Source organism: Gallinula chloropus (genome assembly GCF_964237585.1).
Source record: "Gallinula chloropus genome assembly, chromosome: 1".
Taxonomy (NCBI): Eukaryota; Metazoa; Chordata; class Aves; order Gruiformes; family Rallidae; genus Gallinula; species Gallinula chloropus.
The window spans coordinates 73,700,889-73,715,865 of record NC_140085.1 but is presented as its reverse complement, the minus strand read 5'-3'; the positions used below and the strand labels follow the sequence as shown (position 1 = coordinate 73,715,865).

Genomic DNA, 14,977 nt, shown 5'->3' with positions numbered 1-14,977 from the left:
CTTGCCCTTTGCTTTAAATGGACAGGCACCTCTGCATTAAACACTTCATCACGTTTCTTGAACCACATTTAAGTAAGGAGTCCAAAAAAGTTCTGACTCACGAGCAGAAGACCGATTCAGCTGTCATACAGCACCACTTCTGGCTGTGTGATCCAGCTCCACAGACTGAATTTTCAGAAGACACAGAGGGTGTATTTCTTCAGCCTGTGTTCCAGTCCATGGAAAGAAGTAGGTTTCTGCAGACCGGCCCAAAATGGCTTAAAATATCACTCTCCCTTGCTGACTGTGAATCATCTCATTGCGTATTTGCAAAGCTTGTAGCAAGGTTTACAACACTGATACAGTTGTGTAACTGTATGTCAGTCTTCAGTGGAACCTGATTGTTGCAACTGTCAAGTAACATATACTTGATGGACAACAGAAATTTTGCAACTTGTACATACAAAGTGGCACACGTGTAGCTAAATTGCTAAGTTTCAGCCAGTTACCGTTATTTGAGAAGGGAAGAGAGATTAGAAATGATGAATTTCAAACTGACAACCCTCTTCCCAATGAATCTATTTTAGGTTGTAAAGTCTGAAGTCCAAAGTCCGCTTGGGCTTCTAGCAGTTTCCCAGATCCCTTTAATTTATTCAGGCTTCTCCTGCATTCCAGTGCTGCTCTAGACAGCTAGTTTCTTTAAGGGGCAGGCTAAGGATGACAGCCAGCAGTTCAGAGTTTCTAAACACTGTGGGGCTTGTTTGCCTTTTTTAAAAATGGAAATAAAGAAGAAATGAAGGATCAAACCTTTCACTACCCCAGTAGTTCACTGCACTGAAATACCATATTAATTTCCCATCAGAACACTTGAAATCTTTGTATCAGAGGGACAGGTAAGACATATACGAACTCCAACATGATTCAGTAAATTGTAGTTTTAATGTTGACGTAGGGAACTTGTGCAACGTACCCAAGCAAGCAAGCAGGGTGGCTACCTGAGAAGAGAGTCTATTGCTCCAGTTACTGTCCTGTTTTGAGGTCTCCCTTATTCAAGACATTTGGTCAACACAAACTGATGATTTACAGAACTAAGCAAGACAAGAAAAATGCAAACAAAATGATTATCATTACAGTATATGCATATTCTTCTGGTCTGATTTGTGTTTTCCTGGGTTAGGAGTATAGGAAAATAGTTGCACCTGCAACTCATAGAACTGAAATACAAATCTTGCTGTTAAGCACGTCTGGGAAGGGAAGGAGATGAATCGAGTGAAGCCTCCTGTGGCTAGACAATGCACGTCACGTGGCAGCTGTCTGTCTCGTCCAGAAACAGGGTGCTGAAGACATCATTAAAAAAGGTAGGGTGGTATTTGCAAGCTCTATCACAATCAGGATTGAAGTTCACCTCCAAGATCTGAGGCTGCATAATTCTTTTCCCTGTAAAGATGACAAACATTGCCTTTTAACACACGCTCTAAAGAAATCCTGAAATCCTGGTCTTTAAACCAGAAACTGCAGAAAATGACTGGAAAAAGCAGTCTTTTATGACCCAAGCTGGCAGGGTACTTTTATTTCAGTGGGTTTGTGAGGTTTTTTTTGAGGGACAGAGGTCTGTTCTACCATGATTATCCACAGGACAGTTATCCAACAGATGCTTCAATCACTGTGCTTAACCAATGCCTCATTTAGAATGAGAATTTGCAGCAGCAGTTTAATAGGATCACCCTAATACAGCTGTCTTGCTTGACCACCCTGCTTCTCCTTTCCCATTTCAGTACAGAGCTTCCTTTCTTAGATCTCTTAGATCTCTACCTTTCCAGTTCTAGCAGTCCTGCTTCAGCCCCTCCCACCTACCACTCCATCTCACTCCTAGAAGGAAGTCAGAAAGTTTACTTCTTCTCTTAAATACAACAGACATGCCTGGGCTGAGCACGCTTACATAGTATTTGAGCCCCCTGGTGATGTGTTTGACAAATTTTAGTACCAGTTCTCCATAACTGGCTGGAGGAAAGGCTCCAGGTAGACTAGAATGCTGTGCAGTCAAGGTGTGTGTGTGTAGGTGGTGGGGGGTTTGCTGCTGTTGTGGAAGATTTGTTTTTGATTGGTTGGTTTAGGTTTTTTGTTTTGTTTCCAAACAGAGAATGGCAGTAGTAGGGGCACAAGGGAAGCAAGGACTTGGCCAAGCACAGTTGACAGTTCCATCACTAGTGTCAAACAGCACGGCAGATGCTAACCCCACTGGTCTGAACTCCATATATGCTCTGATGTCAGTAGAAGGCACAGAGCACACAGCTCACTCTGCTTGAAACACAGGAAGAGATCACACAGGAGAAAATAATTTCTGAAAAGGTCCACAAATACAAAGAACTCAATGTTCAAAGAAATGAGCTTCTCACCATCTCTGCTGGTGTCCCATTTGAGCATCAGGTCAATCGCATATATTGCTCTTGATGATGGATAATCACAGATGCCAAGGGGTGCAGGTTTGGCTGAAGCAACTTGGAACAACTCTGCAAATGCCTTAAAGATGTCTGCCTAGTAACAGAAAAAGGCCTCGGAATGAGAAATGATTTAAAGCAATAAACATGTTTTTAATCACTTTATTCATGCAGCTTTTAAAAGAGTCTATATAAATTACACTAGACGAAAACCTGCAAAAAGTGCATTTAGACCTGAAGACCCACAGTGAAAGCGCTGCACCCAGCTATACCCATAGACTTTTCTGGGGAGAAAATCAGTCCTATGGAAATCCTGACAACAGGGCATTTAATATTAGCATTAACCTCCTACTCAGGCATTATGTACAGTACTGCACTTATGTGGCAGAGGAGGGGGGAAAAGAAAACCCAGGAGAGTTCTGTGAACACCAGCAGTACAAGTGTGAAGTTCTGATTTTTTCTTGCCTATGAAGTTATATTCCAACTTTGTTTTGTTCTGCAACGAAAATCTTCTACCCACTAAAAAGGGTGGTGGGGATATGGAGATTTCAAGAACCTACTGAGTTGCTATTTTGAGAAACAGATATCCAATGTGAAAGTTAAATAAGACAGAAAGAACTTATAGGTGTGAACTTCAGCACTGAGTCTATACTGCAGCGAGCCATTCCTTCTGCAAGTGGAAACATGGTGCAATACTTCATATTCTGCACACAGTACTACAGTATGCATTTTGATAAGTCCCTTGTCACCCCTCCGTAGTCTCTTCCAGACTATTTTAAACCTAATGCTGCAAACCCCATCATATTCTGAATATCAATTGGATACGGGGTTCCAGTTAAAACTGATGGAAATTATTTATGGAAATGACCCCAGAGTTGGGTAATTTATTGTTTTGAAAGGATACACACATATAAAGTGTTCAGCTACCAACCATTCTGCATCTTCTACCTTTGGTAAAGATGGAAGAATGCAACAATTCTGTTCGGTCCATGTTTCTGAATAAATTCCTCAAATTCAGCTGTTTCATTCAAGCATGAATTACAGGGGAAAAGGAAGTCAGTGAGAAGACCTTCATCTGCCTTCCTGCATGTTTTATGAAACAATAGTATTTGGAGCTTCATCCCTGCAGACTAAAGGTGCCCTAGTACTAGGGAATCATTGGTTTTCTTGGGAAATCATTAATGCAATGACCAGGAACAGGGTTCTGGTCTGCTTGCTAACACAGAGAAGCTGGGGCAGCAGCTGGAAATTCTGCATTGCAGTCTCAGAGTCAAGGTTTAATTTGACAAATGGGGTTCTAACTCACTAGCTCAGAGACAGTACACTGGTGGAGGAAGGGGTCTTTAAGAAAAGAGAGAGTCCACCAGCCTAATTTGGTTTGGTTTAGATACGCTACAGTACACAAACACAGCCTCTTCACCATCCCTCCCGGCAGCACAACCCTTTCAGGCACAGCACACCTGGAGCAGGGGCAGTGCTTGTTTCTACCAGCCACCTGGGCACAGCTGGGCACATCCTTATCTCAGGAGCACCAGGGCACTGCACAGCATGCTGACCTGACAGCACAGAGGGGTATCTAGATCGACAGCTCTGCTTAAAACAGATACATCAAAACCTGTGATGCCATTCCACTGAGTACACCATATACTGTAATTTCCTATTCACTTCGGCTTCCTACTTGTTCTGACAGCTCTTTACCTTGCAAAGTTGTTGGGGAGAAAGGAAACAAGAGCCTGAATGCTTCAGTGGTTCAACTTTTCAGAATCAGAGCTAACATCCTGCTGCAGAGTAGTGAAGGCTTTGAAAACAGCTTTTTCTATTGTCATGTGAGCAACACCTGTAGCAATCAGCACACTTTATATTCTGGGCTCCCATACCTTTTCACATGAAACACTAATTCTTCACAACCATGGACTCAGATTATTTGAAACCTTCTGCAAAAAAGAAGGAACTCCCAAGAAACAAAACATCCTGCTGCCAGGTTCCTGAGGGTGGTAGGACTGGCTTTGTTACCAAGTCAAATATAAGAAATTCTCAATATAATCATGAAGGAGAATTTTCAACTGCTAACAACAAAATGTATGAGGGGGAATTACACTAAATTACTAAATGCTTCTAAAGCAAAGGTTAATACTACTTGTCCTTTGTGGAACTGATGCACATTAAGTATGTCTTATCAATAAAACTAAAAAAAGCATCACTTTTGGAAAAGCTAGTTTGCCAAGAACAGTTACACAAGAAAGATTAATTGCTGACTTACTTGTACCACTGCCCAAGGATGTTCAGGATATTGTTTTTCAAACAGAGGAATAAATTCTTCACAGTGTACCTAAAACAGTTCAGCAACATCAAAGACTGTTTTGATTGGAATCACTGAGCATTCAGATGATGAGAGAGGAACATAAAATATTTTTGTCATTCATACAAGCCCAGGTGGAGAACAAGGGAATTAAATACCTTCCTTGTTCCTGAATTTCTTGTTATAAAAGATCACACTGAAGTCTGACAATTATTTGCTGCCATTTTAATAATTGTTTTACTGATCTTTATTACATTCAGGATGTAGGTTTGTATTACCTTACATAATCATGGATTATAAGGTGTCAAGAGGGGGAACAGTCTAGAAAAATACTTGCTTAGGGTACTTTCAACATCCTGACTGCTCGTTTAAGTGGATGTGAAATAGGTTATTTGGCAACAGTCATAAAGGAGACACAGGAAGTTTTTCTAACAACAGCAAGGTGAGGGAATGTTTTGGTCTGTTTGCTTACCTGTTTTAATGTTACACCTGGAGCATAATTCATGACTGTGAAATGCTTCTCATAGTCATCCAAATCATCGAGTGAGAACGCCCTAAGGAATAAACCAATTCCTTTGTTTCCAGGGTACCAGATTTAATCCTGAGCCCTTCTACACTAATGAGGAGAACACAATTACCGATTTGAGAAGCGCAGCCAGAACACATCGTAGGCATAGAGCTTGAGAGGCTGTACGGACCGCAGCAACACAACGTAACGGACGTCGAACTTCACCATCCCCACGTCTTCGCGGTGAAACAAGACCGGATTCTCAATGTACTTGCACACTACCTACAAGAAAGCAGACACATCCACAGTAAGCAATTCAACTGAAATGCACACAAAGCATCACTACATCTCAGTGATTTAAGGCATCCTTGCAGGCACTACAGTTTTTCTTTAGAAATGTGCACGAATACACAATGTGGTTGGTGATACAGGTGCCTTTTATCAAACTCTCTGACACAAGGGTAGGGAAAGCAGAAGGCCAGAATATACTCATTTGCCAAGATCACAGCATTCATTAATTTTATCTATAATTTCTGTCACCCTATTGTTTTGAACTACCAAATATGAAGCAATTCTTTGTGAATTTCTGCATTCCAGAAAATGCAGTCCACACACCAACAGAAACACAGCTGAAGTGACATTGACACACCACTTCATTTTATAGACTGCCTATAAAAAGATCCACAATTCATCTACTGTTGGCAAAGATGGTACTTTGTGCCACTGAGCAGAGCTGTACATCAGCTGTAAGGATCAACCTGCAGACAGAAGCAACACTGCTCCAAAATTTACAACCAATGCTAGCTATAGCTATGTGCCTTCATCTGCCAGTCTGAGGACCAGAGTTACAGCAGCAACGTGCTGCAGTATTCATTACTGTCAGGGAAAATGGAGCTGACCAATTTGAATCTGAATCAACCCAGAACTGATTGAAACTGTATGCATATGAATTTTAAAAATACAAAGGAGGACATTTATTTTCTGACCTCCTTCTATGAAGGCTTTTTCATCACCTCTACCCTTGAAATCACACTCAAACCCATGTTCTCTAACCTTTGGGCTGCTTTCCCTATGCCTGATGATATTGTTCAGGCTGTTGGTGATGTGGGTATCCAGGCTTCTGGCCAAGTTCCACGGTTTGCATATCCAATGATTGTCTTCTCCTCTGAGGGGGTGAGAGAAGGAGAGAAAGAAAAGCAAAAACTTGTAAGTATCCACCTCATCTGTCTGAACTGATGCTCCCCTGAATAAATACATTAAAGCTGTGGGGGACAGTGCAAGAACTAAGGATTTCTGAATGACAGCTGAGAGCAGTAAGCCTGCATAAAGGGAAGAAAAGGCAGCTTTCACTGATCTTTTTCATTACAGCCTAGCATGCTCTCACTGTTTATTTCCTCCTTCTGTATCTGAGTCCATCAAAAGGGTGACAGAGCACTGGGACACACTGCCTAGAGAGGCTGTGGAGTCTCTTCCTCTCCTCAAAACCTGCCTGTACAAGAACCTGTGCAATCTGCTCTAGGTGATCCTGCTTTAGCAGGGTGGTTGGACTCGATCTTCAGAGGTCACTTCAAACCCCAACCCTTCTATGATTCTGTGAAAAAGGGAAAACCATCCATCAACAGGGCAGCAGCATTATAAACACACGCAGGTCACTGTGTAGAAATCATCTGCCAGGAGTCTGAGAACATTCTGGCATAGTATCATGTAATTTTCCAAGTTGATTCCCTAATAACACCTCCAAATCATTCACATTTAATGACACCATAACTCATCTATTTGGGAAGAAATCATACAATATATAAACAGTTCATATATGGCAAGAAGAGTTGGACTTGATGAATCTTAAAATGTCTTTTCCAACCAAAATGATTCTATGATTCTATAAAATGAAAACACACCACCATCTTCTTACTTCCTTGTGCTTAGTCACCTCGAGCAGTGAAGTTGTTTGACACATCCCTGAGGAACACGCTGGTCTTTCAGTGTATCTTTCTCAGTAAGGGCAGTGTGACACTTGATGCCTTCCTTTCCTCAGTCTGGTAAAGCACCCTGAGAAACTTCTTGAGCTCCATAATAAACAGCATCAACTAAGCTGACATTAGTGGTGTTAACTTAAGAGGGGCTTTTTTATTTACTTGAAGATATCTACCCCCTCCCTTCCTGTGCCCTACATGCACACTGCATTCATGGCCAATCCTTACTGTTAAAAAAGAATTAACACACCATAGACTAGGGATACATGGAAGGAGCACACTCTCTCCTGGTTATGCCAGTCAATAATGGAAGCCGTAGAGCAAATAATGGCCAAATGAAACACCTGGCAGATGGCACCACAGAAATATATCACCAAAGCAGCCTTTCAACCTGAACACTCCACCACTCTATGCCAGGCACAAGGCATTATTCCACTAGCAGTATCTAATACACACTCTCTTATCAAAATAAAATACTAGTTTCTATCCCTTCCAAAGAAGCTGCAGCAGTGGAAAGAGCATGGATTTAAAACCCTAAATCTCCAGAACTGCTTTAGGCTAACACTAAAATGTAATTTTACTTTCACAGCCTTACAGAACTCAAATACTTTAAGCATTTTCCACTTTGGCTTAAGTGCAAGAACAACTGCCCCCTTCTGTTGCAAGCACAGTTTGATCCTTTGTATATCTGCTAAATACAAGAGGTAAGATCTTGACTAGACTAAAAGCAGCAGCCTTCAAATCTGTATTCAAATCATTGTGAAGTTTGTGTTTCAAAATACATTGCTTAACTACTCCTATGTTAGAGAAAATACCTAAAAAGCTCATGCTTTCCAAGTAAAACCCATCTGAACATAACACACAAGAGCAAACTCATGGTAGTGGAACAGCTGCCAGGCCCAAAATGCAGGCCAGCAGTCTAAAAAGGCTGGGATCAAGAAAGTATAAAACAGAAGGAAGTGGGAGCATGAGTCACCTTCTGTCACGTTGCTGAAAGTAGCTGATGAACTGAGGCAATTCTGTTTGGAGGTTGAAAGTACGAGGCAACCATCTTGGCCCATCTGGACCTCCAGCCCGTCTAGAGATGGATGCCAGGCAGTCTTTGACAGTCAGGAGGTTCTCACAGGGGAACTGATTCAGCATTACCTCAGGCCTTTCCTCACTGAGCTTCCTACAAAACAGAGAAGTTGCTGGGTGAAGGAGAGGAAGGCGGGGGAGGTCTCTGGAAACAGTCTTCATAGCAAGAAAAAAAATTTATCAAGGGAATGATTGCAACCTATAATCTTTGAAGTGCGAGAAGTTGTAGAGGATGTCTGCTTCTCCCTCGTTGTCTGTGAATACAAACCGGGGATGTGTCAGGTTGTTGAGGACTTGCTGAATGTCTGTGAAAACCCTGGAAGAAAAAAAGCACATGAAGAACTACGTAAGTTTGGTTTCTGAAACCAATCAACTCTTGCTTGAATAGAAAGAAGTTTTAAGCTTGGCTTCAGAGAATCATGGAATGGTCTGGGTTGGAAGGGACCCCAAGGATCATAGAGTTCCAACCCCACTGCCACAGGCAGGGCCACCAGCCTCCAGGCCTGGATCTACACAAGGTTGCCCAGGGCCCCATCCTACCTGGCTTCCTACAAGAATTTTGCTTTACCAATACACACTATGTGTGACGCTCTTAACTCACAGAAATATTTTAAATTCAAGGGGGACAGATTAAAATAAGTATTTTGAGACAGAAATCTCAAAGATAGTTTAGTTCCTACAACTTTCACAAAAATAGCAATTCACAGAATCACTATGTTGGAAAAGACCTTTGAGATCAAGTCCAACCATACCTGTCCTCTACTAGACCATATCCCTAAGCACCTCATCTACTCATCTTTAAAATACATCCAGGGTCAGTGATTCAACCACCTCCCTGGGCAGCCTGTTCCAACACCCAACAACTCTTTTGGTGAAGAGCTTTTTCCTAATATCTAGGAAGGTTTCCTAATTCAGAAGACAGTGACCAAGTTCCTGACAGAGAAGCACTAACATGTTTTCACTATTCTCCGTTAAAAGTCCCTGAGTGAGAGACCTTGTAATGCCTTTGCTGCTACAAGAGCCCTAAACATCAACCTGCTGTCATTCACAAAGAAACTCATAGGAAATCTTGTCAGTCAGTTACTCAGTAGCTTCAGAAGACTATCTTCAGAACTTCACACAGACACTTCTGAACAATTCAAACATAGGAAAGTATGTACATCACTTATGTGCACAAAGTACATGCAACTTCAAAGTTTAACACAAAGCCCCTCCCAGTCCCGTTAAAAAATTCATCCCAAAACCCAGCCCAAATCTGGTATGTTACAGAACATAATGAATGATGAGGCAAGATGTTGCTTATCTTGGTAAACTTCCCTTGCAAATACAATCAGTGACCTGGCCACCTGACATGCCAAAGTAAGACAGCAAAATACAGGTTACTTCGATGGTTTTACATTTCAAAGTGAGGTCACTTCAATCAGAATTCATTATGACAACTCAAAACACAAAACTGACACAGAGAACAGTTCTCCTGGTAAGGGAACATTTAAACAGACTAAGCAACTGCTGATTTCTTACATGGAAAGCCACCAAATCCCTCCTCCTCTCCAGATGTATTCTTATCAGTTGTGTAACTTTGCTCTCCTCCTCTGCTACTAACCACTTGGGAAAAATATTCCCCTGAGAGACACTTCTCTGAAATAAGCTGTAAAAATAGCCCAGTCACAGGGGGAAATCTATTTTTTACAAAGAAAACTATGCAAGGTGTTTTGCAAAGCTCCACGTGTAACATACTACAATGGTTATACTATTTGTGATGGAGCCTAAGACTAATGACTTCATTTTAAATGGAGAGTCAGCCTGGTTTCCCTATTAAGAGAGTCATCAATCTTTCCCCGCTGTTGTAACACACCGAAGTTACTATCTTCATACAGCCTCACTAGCATTTCTTTCTGCAATATGTGGCTGCTTTGCTTCTCCTTGTAAGTCTGCACACTAGGAGAAGTACAATACCAAATTTATCTTAGTGGATCCAGTACAGGTTCCACCAAACCCATTTCATATACAAGCTATCCAAATAGCCACTGGTTTGGAGCGACTTCTAGTCCCTGCTGAAGGAAAAGGGAATCAAAGTGGCAACTCGAAAAGTTATAAGGCCTTATAATGCTGTAACAGTCTTGATGCTTCCAACACTCCCCCACAAATATGCACACAAGGACACAGGCAGCACAAGAAATACTAGAATTTAAGTTGCTCACACAGTCCCAGATCAGTCCCTTACAAACACACCCTACAACTTGCCCCAGAAAGACATCACTCTTGTGTAGCTGGAACCAAACCCAGACAACAGATCTTCCTAGCAAGAGATCTGCATAACAGGCCTATTCTGCTTGTTAAATCCACTCAATAAGTAGGAGCAGCAACAGTTTTTTGTTTAGTTGGTTTTGTTCTTTTTTGTCCTTCTTGTGCTTAAGCCCATTTAGCATGATAGGGAAATATTTTGCCAACACATTGCGCAATGTTTTGTGTCAGAGTGCTGGAATGCTGGCCTTCAGGATTCCCAGCTTTCGCTCCAGGCTATGTGGAGTGGCATGTGGCTTCCAGCTCAGGAAAAGGGTAAAGTAACACAGTGAAGTACAGAGTTGGGTGCCCTCACTCTGAAGAGCAACATGGTTGCATAAAGCTTGTATAACATTATGTATTTGGAGCACAGCCACGATTATGGCTGGGCTAAGGCTGTACAATCACTTGGCTGGTTAGCTGCAAAAACAGCCCAGATACAGTTGCCTTCTCCAGGACAGACATGAAACCTTGCTTCAAAGTGTAACATTGGAGCTATGAGGGTCATAGATAGATTCACAGAATTGTAGGGGCCAGAAGGGACCTCCAGAGATCTAGTACAATCCCCCTGCCAAAGCAGGGTCCCTAGGACAAGTTGCACAGGGAGGCATCCAGGCAGCTCTTGAATATCTCCAGAGAAGGAGACTCCACAACCCTGGAGTTGGGCAGCCCGTTCCAGTGCTCTGTCACCCTCACCATAAAGTTCTGCAGGATTCCTTCCCGTATAAACTACCGGCGACCTGGAATGCACTTAAGGTACAGTTAAAAAAAAACCCCAAAAACTTTTTTAACTGAAATTAGTGGAAGTAAATCTGCAGATCTTTGGGACTCAAAAGAGAATAACTTCCTTCTTCAGTTGCAGCTACAGCAAATACCTCTGAAATCTCATCACCTGATGCTCCCCACAACTCTCCCAACTAGGGTAACAATGAGGCTGAACTACAACCCAAGATGCTAAAATCAGTGCTTAAGGCCAAACAGAAACATAACCCCTGTGGCAAGCTCCCTTTCTCCAGTGAGAAAGAGGCAATGGTATGAAAAATGCTGCTGTTAAAGGCCTAAGGCCAAGGTATTTGGCCTTACACAGCATGGAAGGACACCAGGAGAGCGTGGCAGCATCTGATAAGATTTATCAGTCATTCCACATCATTCCCTTGACATCACTTAAACAGGCAAAGGTTACCTCTCCTCTGCCACCTTTTTATTCCAAATGCATAATTACATTCACACTGCTTGCAGGGCATCAACTGCTTTTCTCAGCTGAAAAGCAGGATGTAATCTTTACATAAATCTGAGATTCAGCTGAGAGGCAGGTCACTGCCTCTTGCACATCCAAAAATCCATTTCTCCCCAGTGTTAATTCTCTTAAATGCTCTACACCACACAGAAATACAACTAGTAGCCTGCATGCAGTCACTTACAACAGCAGGCTTAAAGAAAGACTTTGGTATTCTTTTCTTTCCACAGTTAAGTATTAAAAACAAAGACCTCCATTCCTAAAAAACTAATACATCTCTTTCAAAAATTTCCCAGTATAACACTGCTGCTTTTATAGATACACAGAAGATAGTGGTGTTTCCTATATTTTCCTATAATTATCATGGTTTGACCCCAGCTGGCAGCTAAGCCCCATGCAACCACTCACTCCTTAGTGGGATGGGGGGAGATAATCAGAAGAATGAAAGCGAGAAAACTTTCAGTTGGGGTCAGCTGTCTCACCTGTGTCCCCCTCCCACCTGCTTGTGCACCCCCAGCCATCCCACTGGTGGGGTGGTGTGAGAAGCAGAAAAGGCCTTGGCTCTGTGCAGGCATTGCTCAGCAGTAACGAAAACATCTCGATATAGCAAAACCATCTCTACATCATCAACACTGTGTCCAGCACAGATCCAAAACACAGCCCCGTACCAGCTGCTATGAAGAAAATGATCTCAGCTGAAACCAGGACAATATATCAAAGTTATCAAAGACTATTAGAAACGCTTTCTGTTTGTGGGTTTTTATTCCCCCGGTAGCTTACAGTTGCACACAAGATTTCAGAGGTACAGCTTGCATTAATAACAAAAAAACTGGTTTCCTAATCTTGAAGTCTTGCTAAGAAATTCACATGCCAGAGCACTCTGGATTATGTATTTTAAGAATTGCTTGCGCAACACAAATGTAGCACAAAAGAAACAGGGGACTTCAACCTATCTTTGCTAAACGCAGGAAGACTACTGAGATAATCTCCACCAGTTTAAGACTAGAGGAAAAATAAGGCTGTTCCACTCAGTCCAAGCTTTTAAGTTACTCCATCCATTCTATATGCAATTCTCTTACCATAGAAGTCTTGGGATAGTCAAATGCTCTAGAAGCAGATGATTCGATTTCAAGAATGAAGATATCATAGAAACAGTAGATAAAATGAATGTATTTCACTGCCAACACCTATCACTGAGTTTAGTGGTCAGATTCCCTTGGGTGCTTTAGTATATCCAGGATTAATGCATGCACTTGAAAAAAATCACACCTCTGCACTAAAGAACACAGACTGTAAGGGCAGGGACCTGACAAGATATACCCATTCCCCATCAGACAGAAGTCTAATACTTCTGGGATTAAGGAAGACATTATTTAGTGGAACTGTGAAAATAAGATAAAACATATTAGACATTACATACTTTAACCAAAGTATTTAAAGTCAAGAAGAGGTTATGAGAAGCAACTCACAAAACACAGAGCTGACAAGACCAATCAAAACAAAGAGTTGTCATCTTGTAAGAGCTCTTTGGGCATCTTTAACTGATGTAGCTGAAGGGAAACATGGAAGAGGAGATCAAGAGAAAAAGAGATGTTCAAGCCCAACAAAAAATGGAAGAACTTTTCACATGAATTTTGTATTTGAAACATTTAGTTCTTTTACCCTTTTTTTTTTCCCCAAGCACAGCTGAAAAGATTCTCCCTCAGTCAGCTGTGAACTATTAATGCTAAAAGACCTATTTGAACCTATAATTGTGCAGTATCCAACTGCATGTACTTGCTCCTCTACTTTTCAAGATTCAGGTGAAACGTTTCTTTTATCTTCCCAATCACTGTCTTAGCTCTACTTGGAACTAAGATGATTGAGAATTTGTCCCAGGTTCTAAACTTTGCAGCCTCATGCATTTACAATGCCCTAAACCAGTGGCAATACAGAAGGCAGAGCATATATGTTAACTAGCCACACAGATCAGCCCAGCTTCACCCATTCCCACCTGCCAGTCCATGGTAACAGCCTTAAAACCTTAAAAGCTTTGAAGGAGGCCAAGAGCACTGGAAGACTGCAACCCCCACTAGGCCATGTGGACACTGAAATACTACCCTGCTCCTGGAGAAACTTTGATAGATGAAATTCAGGACACAAGAAATACCTACTGGCCTCCTGTGGAAGCCAAGCTGCTCCCCTCCTCCCTCTCCAGACAAGAACTGGGTAAAGAAGAAGAGAAGAAAACCCTCAGGAGTGCATGGACTGGGTGTTGATGGTATTAGTCAGAAGCAGAGCAGGAAGGACTTGGCATGTGTGTCCTGGTTTTGGTCAGGATGGAGTTAATTTTATTTGTAACAGCGGATGAATGCTGTGTTTGAGAGTAAGATGGGAGTAGTGCTGATAACACCCTGATGTTTCTAGTTGCTGTCAGACAGTCAAGGACTTTCTCAGCTCTTCATGAGAAAGGAGGGGCGAAGCCAGGACAGGTGACCCAACTGGCCAAAGAGAGTATTCCACGCCAGTTACGTCCTGCCCAGGATATCGGGGGCTGACGGGAGGAAGGCCTGGGGCGGCCGGGACGCGCGGTTCTTGGGGGACGGTCGGGTTCTGGGACGGCTCTGGGTGGCACGGCCTGAGTTGTATGGTCTGGTGAGAAACTGCCTTGTGTATTAACAGCTTCATATATTTTGCTTTGAAGTCCTGTTAGTATTGTTACATTGTATCTTTCTGTTATCTTAGTAAACTATCCTTATCCCAACCCACGGGCCTCTTAATTTCTTGATTTTGGGGTTATTTGCCCCTTTCTCTTCCTTTTCCCTTCCCTTACTTCTCACCCCCCTTCCCTCTTCCCTTTAACCTGCTCTTTTCCTTAAAGGAGCAGGCAGCTGCGTGGATCTTGGCCCTCAGCCGGGTGAAACCACGACAATGTGTTTCCCCCCTTCTTCCCTTTCTGCCTCCCTGATGTGAATGCCAATCACCTAAAATACAAACTGCAAAATAAAGAGGTACCAGTGAAAAGTCAACAATTCCCAACATCCTCACCGTTTCCTTCCATTTCTATTACAACACATCTACTAATGACTCCCTTATCTGAATTAGAGGCAAGTGCACTGGATGAAAAAACAGCTCTTTCTTATCCTCAGTCTTGTAGCTGAAGATTTCAACTGCATAATGAAATCTAGACCACCGACATGTAAG

The 14,977-nt window shown here is 42.2% G+C and overlaps 1 protein-coding gene across 1 annotated transcript in view; it reads right to left on the bottom strand.

Annotated features, from left to right (window-relative positions):
- Window positions 1–909: 909 nt before the first annotated feature.
- The window catches only part of TTLL12 (tubulin tyrosine ligase like 12), a 28,004-nt gene continuing 13,936 nt past the window's right edge, over window positions 910–14,977 (bottom strand). Inside the window, exons 7-14 of the mRNA XM_084275262.1 lie at window positions 8,474–8,590; window positions 8,174–8,368; window positions 6,278–6,389; window positions 5,355–5,506; window positions 5,189–5,270; window positions 4,678–4,746; window positions 2,376–2,514; window positions 910–1,416 (exon numbers count right to left, since the gene is read on the bottom strand). Coding sequence (XP_084131388.1) covers window positions 1,265–1,416; window positions 2,376–2,514; window positions 4,678–4,746; window positions 5,189–5,270; window positions 5,355–5,506; window positions 6,278–6,389; window positions 8,174–8,368; window positions 8,474–8,590 — 1,018 coding nt within the window. The 3' untranslated portion in view covers window positions 910–1,264. The remainder of the gene's footprint in view (window positions 1,417–2,375; window positions 2,515–4,677; window positions 4,747–5,188; window positions 5,271–5,354; window positions 5,507–6,277; window positions 6,390–8,173; window positions 8,369–8,473; window positions 8,591–14,977) is intronic.